Source organism: Corvus cornix, chromosome 4, assembly GCF_000738735.6.
Source record: "Corvus cornix cornix isolate S_Up_H32 chromosome 4, ASM73873v5, whole genome shotgun sequence".
In the NCBI taxonomy this organism is placed as follows: Eukaryota; Metazoa; Chordata; class Aves; order Passeriformes; family Corvidae; genus Corvus; species Corvus cornix.
Window position 1 is genome coordinate 25,604,279 of NC_046334.1, and position 9,787 is coordinate 25,614,065.

Consider the following 9,787-nt stretch of genomic DNA (forward strand, 5'->3'; position numbering starts at 1 on the left):
GCTATGTATGTGTTTACATACAGCAGCAAACCAAAAGTTTAGAAGATGCACACAAGCCAGGACCTGTTTAGGCAAGTTTCCTGAAGCATTTCAGTATGACAATAGAAGGATGTTTCCACCATGCACGTGAACCTTTACAAACTTTACTCCCAAAAAACAAGTTCATTTTCAAAAATGAATAATTACAAGAAAAATCTTTAAAAGCACCTGAATGACCAAAAAAACCCCAGTCAATTCACTTTTTCCTCTCCTAGTCTCAAGAACTATTTTTCAGTATTTTTACTATTGCCATAGTAGCCAATTACCCCATCCACCTCCAGAGAAAAATAAGCAAGTAGAGATTTTTCTTTTACACCTAAATTGCATCTCTCTGCTTACTAAGGAAAATATCAGAAACAATCTTAAGCACAGCATTAGAGACTGCTGCCTTCTGACTACCTCTCAATAAAGAAAGCACGCAAGTAATAAAGTTACGCAGTAAAAATTCTGCATCCAAACCATAATAGCTCCCAGATGAAAAAATCAGAAACTTCAGTATTTGTGCAGGGAAATGCAGCTTTCAATAGTATACCTCTCTTTTCACAAGAAGAGGCATTAAAAAAAAAAAAAAACCAACCCTCTGCAGGTAGGAATTGGGGCACTTAGGCAAGCACAAGTAATCAGCACCAGCTGTCAGCAGCCGCAGTAATTCTCACAACCTGTTTCCATACCATCTTTGTAATTCCCACGGAGATGAGGCCTTAATGTGGACACTGGGTCCAGATGAGAAAGCTCCCAATGGGGCAGAAAGGGGAAAAGCCATGTGAAGGAGCGTTGCAGTGCAGGGCAGACCCATCATAACCATCCTGCTCCCGCCCCTCAGGCTTACTCCTTCTGCCAGCTCCCAGCAAGGCTTGTGTTTTATCAGATCTATTTGCTCTCAAACCTAAGCTAAGGGCAAAGACTGGAGATAAATGCGAAAAGCATTTCTGGCTAACTGCAGCCATCAGAAAACGGTGCTGTTACACATGTTTATTGTAAGTCTTGTGATCTTTCTGGCTGGCATGGCACTGAAAGCTGTAACCACATTAACACATACCAGAGGAAGGAAGTGTTTCACTGGTAGATGTCCAAGCATTTTAACCTGGACTCTCAGAGGAAACAAAATGTGTATTTAAAAAATAATCTGTGATGCTATTTACCCAACCCTCCAAAATACAGAAGGCCTGATATCAACAGAAACAGCAGAGTTGAGACTACAGTTCTGAAGAGCATTATTATTTATCTGATTTCAAGACATAAGGGCAGAATATTTATTGTTCCACAGCAACACATTAATAAACCTTTGGCTTTCAATCTCCTTTACCTCCTTCCTTGTCTTAGTACAAATTAACACTCCACGACTACTTACATTTACAAATTTCATAATGGAAAACTGTCCCCTGCCTTAAAGAAATCAATTACAAAATATACAACAAAACAGGATTAATAAATGGATTTTTTTTGTGTGTGTGAAAGCAATGAGAAGCAAATTCATCTTAGATACAATTAGGAGAAAGAGATGCAGGAAAGGTATTTTGTGCTTGCATACACTGAGCACAGGTTTTTTGGTTTTGCTAATAAATCAATATTAACATTAAGTTGAGAAAATTGTAAGCCACAAGTAATAAAAAACTATTTAACATGCAGGAGAAAAAAGTAATTTTTAGTAGTCTGCCCAATTACACTTTGGTATTTCCTAAAGCAAAAACCAAAATGAGCTTCAATACTCTTGCTTCCATTTGAGTTTAGCTTACCTTTGCTCTTGCGGATGCTCTTCCACATCCTCCTCCGAATCAGCCTGACAAACAGAGAAAATACTGTGTAAGAATCCCAGAACTGCACCATGCTACACTGGACATATGTACCACTTTTAACTCCTTCACAGATGGATTCTCATATGACTTGTTTGCAAAACAAATTCAGAAATCTAAAATTCCTCCAACTCCTTTATGAGTCAAGTAAGGTGGTTGATGGACATCCCATGCTGACTGAACAGACTCATTTTCCATTTATGCAAATGCTTCTATACAAAATCTGCTCACACAGAATTTCAATCTAAGGCCATCAATTGCCCTCAAACTACAGGAAGACTATTTCCTCCACTTTCAAATTCTCTGTCCCCATCAGTAAACTTCAGTAGCCAGTACGTGAGAAAATAGGATGCAGAATGCCTTGAAATGCAGATCACCTGTCAATGCCAAAAGCAAAGTACCACATTCCAGCTGGCATGGTGAGGTCCCAAACCCAGATCTTATCATTGATTAGCAGCATGTACAGAAAGCAGAGAGAGCAGGAGCTCTGAACACATCATCTTAGCTCAGTTGCTGGTCTCAGGTAATTTTCAAGACATGCAGCTGAACTGAGTCAGCTTGCAGTTCACCAAAAACCACTTTGAGCTGTCTACAGAAATGAACTCAAGTGTTGGTTCAATGAGCTCCCTGCAGGAAATCCATTTAAAACAAGGAGGTAGCTACTCTGAACTGGCCAAGATCTCCAGGAAAGCTTTAGGTACAACTCAAAATGAAGTGTGTTCCAGCCACTCAACCCCTGCTGATGAAACCAGGGACAACTTTAGGGAGATTAACATTTTTTCAGGAAGAGGTCACAGTGTTCCTGCTAGGAACAGCTGGTGAGTTTTCCCAGCTTCTGCAGGTGATGGTTCTACAAGACACGGACTACTGACCTTAGCAATGAAAAGGTAAGGGGAAAAAATCTTTTAAAACTAAAAGACTGTACTTTCCACCACCCCTCCTACATGTTTCCCACGTAAGCCTATCACGGAACAGGCCCCAAGCTACCAGCTTTGAATTTAGCTCCTATTTTCACCACATACTGGAAAAAAAATATCACCTGTAAATACTAAACATCTTTCTACAGGCTTCAGATGCTTAAGCAGATCAGGCAGCCCTACCTGCCTACTGAATGGGACAGACAGCAGGATTTCTAAAGACTGAGCTTCATGAAGTAAGGAAAAATGACAACACACACACTATGGCAACAAATATGGTTAATGTTGACATTAGTGCTAATAATTAACATTATTGTGCCTAAAATAATGACCTCATGGCTAATATTAATATAGATCTTGCCAAAAGCTACTAGATGCATCTGAACATCCGTCTTTTGTCACAAGCAGCTCATACAAGAGAAGCAGCACAGCCTCCACCATAACATAACCAAATCTGGAACGAGACTGGCAGAGAAGTACAAGTTAATTTGAGGACATGACAACCTTTCTGTATGCCTGCCCCGAGGTTGGAGACACCATGCTAATTGTCCAGGATCTGCAGCACACCACAAAGCTCTTCAGCACAGATCTACCTAGAGGTCCCAGCACCTGGCCCCATGAAGACCCAGCCATCTCCTCTAGAAGCCTTGCTAAGTCTTGCTGTTAAGACTCCACCAGGATGGCACGATACAAACCCATTATGTTTTCCAGCTTCTTCTAGCTCCTTTTGTACTTCTAGGACCTCAGCATGATGCCAAGCAGAACTAGAGGACTCCTTATCCACCTTCTCCAGAAACAGCTCCTCTGCCATAGCCAGCCAGCAAGCTATCCTCATTTTAAATGGCTTAGTTCCTCCTTTAAATGGCTTAGCATCTGTCAGGCATCAGAAACCTGGGTCTGTGTCATTACACTGTGCTCACCCTTAACACTATCCACTTTACCATTTCTCCTCTTCACTTTTCCCCAAGCAACAATGAAGCAAACTTCCCAACCTACAGTGCAGCCACAGCACATCTCGACTGTGCAAGGAAAAATAAAAAAATTAAAAATCACCCTCAACTCTGATCACACCCATGTCCAGCTTTCTCCTATCTTCACTCTTCTGTGTGCCACAGGCTACACATATATGTAGGCTTACACTGAGGATTTACAACAAAAAACAAAACAAAAACAAACGAACAAAACACCAAGAAAAAATTAGCGTTCTCAAACTATAGGACTACAGGGGAAAGGAAGGGAATACCTCCTGAAAGTTAAAATGCAGGTCCCAGCAGTCTATCCATGAAAAGAAAAAAATCCCCTTCCTCCAAACCTTATCCTGAATATGGGGCAGGTGCTTATCTTGTGCTGGAAAGCCCTTGAAAGCGCCCCTCTTGTGTCACACAAGTCTCAAGAGCCTGGGCTGACAGCTACTGCATAATCTGCATGGCCAACCAGCCCCAAGTCCTATCAGCACCATCCAGAAGCTCAGCTGGGAGTCTGGAGGAGCCTTTTAACAGCCCAAAGAGGAACAAAATTCCCACCCCAAGTCTGTCTCAGACAAGCCCTGCTTTGAAGCAGGTGACTCTGTACATTTAATTTGTGCACAGCTGATGGGATCGTTAATGACACACTGCAGTGCCGCATATCTCTGATGAATATATGTAAGATCAAGGTCTTCCTCAGCTTTCTAAACCAGTAGAACAATTAACCTTATTAGCCCCTGAGCTGCACTGAGGAACAGAAACTGAAGACAAGTTCCTACTACTTGGGATACTTGGGAAAAGGAAAAAAAAATCTTTCAGACCCAAGCAGAACCTTGTAAGTGAAAACACAGGCAGCAGCTCTCCATTTGTCCAGTGTCTATAACAACCATGATACAGTAAATACTGCAGTATCTTTCTCTAAAATTCAAGCACCTGAAACACTGTCACAGTAAAGTGAAATAAGAAGTCACTGTAACCTCCTTAGTATCTGCAAGCAAACTGAAACATTCACAAGGTGCTCCTGTAATGAAACATCTTGCTCATCTCCTACATGTAACACACAGGAACAGTAGAAAACTCATCACATCAGTCAAACACAGCACTGTCACAAAACCAAAGTTTGGCATACACTGCCTTTGATGACTTACTGTCATTTTCAATTGTGATAACAAGAACTACAACTTTAACTTCATTATGTCATTTTAAGGTTCCTCCCTCTAAACTAAAGGGGCTGAAGGGAAAGTGCTCAGCAGCTACCCAACCCACCTGCCCCTGCCTGCAGATGCTCCCAGTAACCACCTACAAGGTTTTTGACAGACAGAAACACGCAACTGCGACTCTCTGATACCACTTTTAAGTGGTGTAGGCTGTGAACAACAATTGTCATTTGTGCTTCTTTCATACGCTCGTGGAAACAGCTGGCCTGATACCCTTACTGTGCTTTTCCTTGTCCTCTTTCCTCTCCTTTTCAGCAAACATAAAACATAACTAACTGCCTTTCAGCTATGCACTGAAGTGCTACAACCTGGCTGTTAATATTTGGAGCTTTTTCAGCCTTTAGTGATGAATGACTTGGGTGTCAAGTCTTACATAAAGGAGCTTTTCTCCCAAGCATTTTACTTAAGTAAGTATTAACAAGTTACAAACAAACATGCAAAACCACAAAATTATAAGGCGTCTGAATAAAAACCAGAACTGCTCTAATCAAGTCTCTCACACTCGAGGTTTTCCATGTCAAAAATCCTACTGGTTTTCAAAGGAAAACTCAGCTGCCCATCCCAGGGACATTTGCTATAAAAGGGAGGTTAAGGGCAAGGAGAAGGAGAGCAAGGTCCACAGTGGGTGCTCTGTGGTTACCCCACACTTCACACCGCCTTCAACAAGAAAGAAGAAACGGGCACAAGGGAATACAGCCACCACATCTGACTGGGAAAACCAGCTGGTCTCAGAGCTTAAAAGTGAATCCAGGAAGAAACATTAAAATACTGGAGGAAGCAGGAGACCAGTGGAAGACAGTCAGCAGGCTAGATACAGCAGCTCCCCGTCAGCCCCGGCACACGAGCCCACGCACACCCTCACCAATTGCAACGCTCCAGGCACCCTTCGGGCCCGGCTGTGGAGCAGGAGCAGTAGGTGAGCCATCCCCAAACAGCTCTGCAGGCTTCAGAGGAAGCTGAAATCAAAAGCTCACAAGCACAAGGGGGGGGTGAAAAAAGGAAAAGCACAAATACGTATAAGAGGGAAGCTGGGAGGGGGGCACGCGAGAAGCACAAACAATGAAAGGGAAGCAAGAGGAAACAGAAGGTAGAACAACCAAGCGGGGTGGAGGCGCGGGGGCCCTGGGCGGCTGTGCTCCAGCATGCAAATTCATGCAGCTCACGTAGACAAAGCGATGTCATGAAAGGCCTAGAAAGCAACTACAAATATTAAAATGCTTTGTTTCCCTTCCCTCACCCTTTAACGCGATGTCTTTATTCGCTACATGCTCCTGGAACAAAAGCATGTGCAGGCAACCAGATGGCTGAATGGGTTACCAATCCATCCAACTTTCACCCTCAAATTCTGCAGGCAGCAAGGAATGCTCAAAACTGCTCTGTCACAGGCAGGCAGCTGATGATGCATGGAAAATAAGATAATAGTGTAAAGCCATGACAGAAAGAGAAAAACATCCATCAGACAGCGTTGGTAACCCGCCAGAAACAGGCTAAAGGGCTGGCAGACAGGGCAACCTAATCCATTTTCCTGCTGAGAGCAGTGGGAGGGAGGTGCTTTGGCAGAGGAATATGCACAGTTCCTTCCCTGGGTTTTTCACTTCCACAGGTAAAATCCCCATTGGTGCCACACTCCCTCCAAAAAGAAGCAGAAAAAACAAAATCAAGGGGCTAGAACAATCCTATTCCCAAAGTCTTCACCAAGACCCATCTTCAAACATGTGAATGAAGCAACTCTTGGATATTCCTTACCAAACAACATTTATTATCCACTCAAAAGCAAGGAATTCTTCCTCTTTCTAGACCCTCACCATAGCATCACCACTGCTGTGATACGTGAACACTGGGCAACAACCCTCATCAAGTGTTTAACCAAGAAAGTCTATTCTTACAAGAAAGAGAACTACTCCTTGTACCAGCAGTAGGTCAGACCATTTTTTTTAAGTGAAATGTGATCAACAAGCAATAAACCTCTTGCAAGTTTCAGCATCTTTCTAACAAAGGGCAGTCAGATGTAGTGATTTTCCAGACCTCAGGAACTGATGCTGGCTTCTCCACTGATGCCCCTCACCAACCTGGAACAATCACCCAGAAGGGAAACGATGCTGAAATGCCTTCAGGACCTCACAGACACTGCTGGGGATTATGGCTGGATGGGCAACCCTTGACTCCTCAGGCATCCAGGGAAGAGCCATGACCAGCCACTGCAGATCAGTGCCACCACTCCATAAAACAGGTGTTGAAAGGGTCCCCCACCACATCCGCAGGGACTAAGGGAAGGCTCCTTTCCTCCTCACCATGACAACTGGAAAAGGTGGGTTCAAATGTGGTCACAGGGCCCAAGCCCAACAGGGGCTGGGTAAGGCCCAAGTCCACATGGAAACAAAAGATCAAGCAACAGGGTTGGGCCTGTAACCAAATTTTGGTCTTAAAATCTGTTTGAGGATCCCAGGCCCTTCTGTTCAGCTTGAGTAGTCACTGATGCATCAGATGCTGCTGCGGTCCTCAAGCTCAGAGGGGAAAACCATGCAAACCAGTCAATGCACCACTAGTACTCAGAGACTGGCTCATTTGACTTTTAACTTCTTAAATCAGCAAGCCTGTCGCGATTTTCCTCTCACTCTGTCACAACTGAAGCCAGAAGACTTGTTTCTTTCCTGCATACCTAACACAGCCCCTACAGAGAGGATGGAGGAGCAGCAGCCTCAGCTTCGTCTTCACTGCTGCAAAGACTCAGCAAGACCACGTGCCAAGTTCATGGGTCATTCATGCCTAGCTCTTCCCTAGCCAAGCTAAAGCTTATTTTTATGAGGATGCTCAAGAACAAACCGTTTTCCAAGAGGACCTAATCTCCTCAGGAAGTAAACATCACGTCATCATCACTCAATTGCAGCTTCGCTATGAGAAGCAACTATAAATTACTACATTACACGGTTCCACATCTAATGCATCTTAATGTCTTCAATGTAAGGAACGCAGACGCAAAAGGCTGAGTTCCCCAAGCATATCTGCACAGCAACTCTACACCTCCCCTTAGCTACTACCACATCCGCACCAGGCAAAATCTCAATAGCACAATAAGTGTATCTTATAAAATTATTTGGACATACAATAGAAAATACTTTCATAACACCACATTACAAAAAGCTGGGTCCTGGTAAGCAGCATCAATTGTTAGCTAGCTAAGAAACAGCACTTCTGCTATTTTTCCTTACATTAATGAGTGTCAACGGCTGAGCACAAAACAGAGAATGATATATGGGCTTAAGACAAATAAATTACTCGCTTTTGCCCCCCATACAACACGATGTCCCTAAGGACTGCTTCTTCCCGTTTATGAGCCTGGTGCCTTGAAGTCTAGAAGGCCCAGCTCAACATATGGCAGAGTCCATCAGTGCGAGCTAAATGACTGCCTCAAATGCCATAAACTCCAGACCCCGCTTCCAGTGCCCCTCCTCGCTCACCAGCCCCGCTGGGCATTAGACCATATTGGTTCCTCTCGCCAACACAGAATTTATCAAATCTTGTTAGCGCCCAACGAAAGCGGCTAGACGAGACAAAAAAAAAGCGCTAGAACGAGAGGAACGGCACCATAAATGATGTGTCATTTGAGGGGGGAAAAATGGCTTCACCTGAGCAGGCCTGAAATATAAATATATGCATATTCACGTTAGGCACGTCTAGTGCGTTTCGAGCTAAATGTACTCGTTAAAAAAAAAAAATTGTGGGGGGGGGAAAAAAACCCCAAACAGAAAATAAATGAAGCCTAACAACCACGCCGCTGGCGCAGGCTAGGGGGCCGCGGGGATGGGGGCTGCGCCGTGACAGCAGCGGGCGAGGCCGCCCCCGCCCCGCCGGCCCCGCGCCCGCCCCCCGGGCCCCAACACACCCGCACACCCCCGCAATGGCCCCGGCCCCCTCCGCCGCCCCACCCCCCGCGTCCCCTTCACCTGGGCGGGCAGCAGGAGCTCCCCCTCCTCGGCTTGCCACAGCTCCACCACGCCGGGGATGGGCTCGATGGCTGCGGGGGCAGAGAGAGAGAAAGCGCGGATGGGCAGGGGGCGGGCGGCCGGAGCCCGCAGGCGGCGGCCCGGGGCTCCCCGCGCCGGGGCGGGCGGCAGAGACGCGTGGCCCGGCGGTACCGGGTGGCCGGGAAGAAGGGAATTGGACTGGGGGGGAGAGGTCAGCCGCGTCCCGGCTCCCTTTGTGTCCCCGGGCTGCCACCGCGGCAGCCGCCCGAGGGACGGCGGCGGGGGCGGCGGCTCCGCTCTCAAGCCCGGAGCGGGCAGTACCGGCACCCCCCCGCCCCGCCTCACCCCGCCGGCGCTCTCCACCTTGTCCCTGCGCCTCCCCGGGGCGAAAGCAGGGTAAGAGGACGTGGAAGACGCCGAGCAGGAGGTTCATGGCCGCGGCCGCGCGGCAGTAGCCGCCGTGCTGCGGGAAGCGCAGCCCCGCCATGCCGAGCCGCGCCGCGCCGAGCTGCGGCTGGGGCTGGGGCGGGGCGGGCGGCGGCGGCGGCGGGGGCGGCTCCGCGGGCACCGGGCACCGCCCCGCCCGCAGCGCGGCTGCGCCCGCCCCGCCCCGCCCCGCCGCGCACATGGCCGGGCCGCCGCGCTGTCGCCGCGCCGCTGCCGGACGTGCCCGAGCCAAGTCCCCGCAAGGCGAGAGGGAGGCGCGGGAGGCGTTGGGGAAAAGCCGAATCGGTTTTGTTACCTCGGCTGTGCGGTCGGGCCGCGGGCTGCCTTACCCCCCCCGCCCACCCTTACGCCCGTGCGGGGTGTCACCGCGCCGGGGCCCGGGTCTCCCCCGGTGATTCTTAGAAAAAGAAAAAAAAAAGAATGAAAAGTGCGAAGGGAGGGAAC

At 47.3% G+C, this 9,787-nt stretch overlaps 1 protein-coding gene across 7 annotated transcripts in view; it reads right to left on the bottom strand.

Annotated features, from left to right (window-relative positions):
* Positions 1-9,415, bottom strand: part of TMEM131L (transmembrane 131 like) — an 81,652-nt gene extending 72,237 nt beyond the window's left edge. For all 7 annotated transcript variants that reach the window (XM_039550757.1, XM_039550761.1, XM_039550756.1 and 4 more), the window contains exons 1-3: positions 9,260-9,415; positions 8,876-8,946; positions 1,776-1,819 (exon numbers count right to left, since the gene is read on the bottom strand). In XM_039550757.1, coding sequence (XP_039406691.1) covers positions 1,776-1,819; positions 8,876-8,946; positions 9,260-9,383 — 239 coding nt within the window. In that variant the 5' untranslated portion in view covers positions 9,384-9,415. The remainder of the gene's footprint in view (positions 1-1,775; positions 1,820-8,875; positions 8,947-9,259) is intronic.
* Between the last annotated feature and the right edge of the window lie 372 nt (positions 9,416-9,787).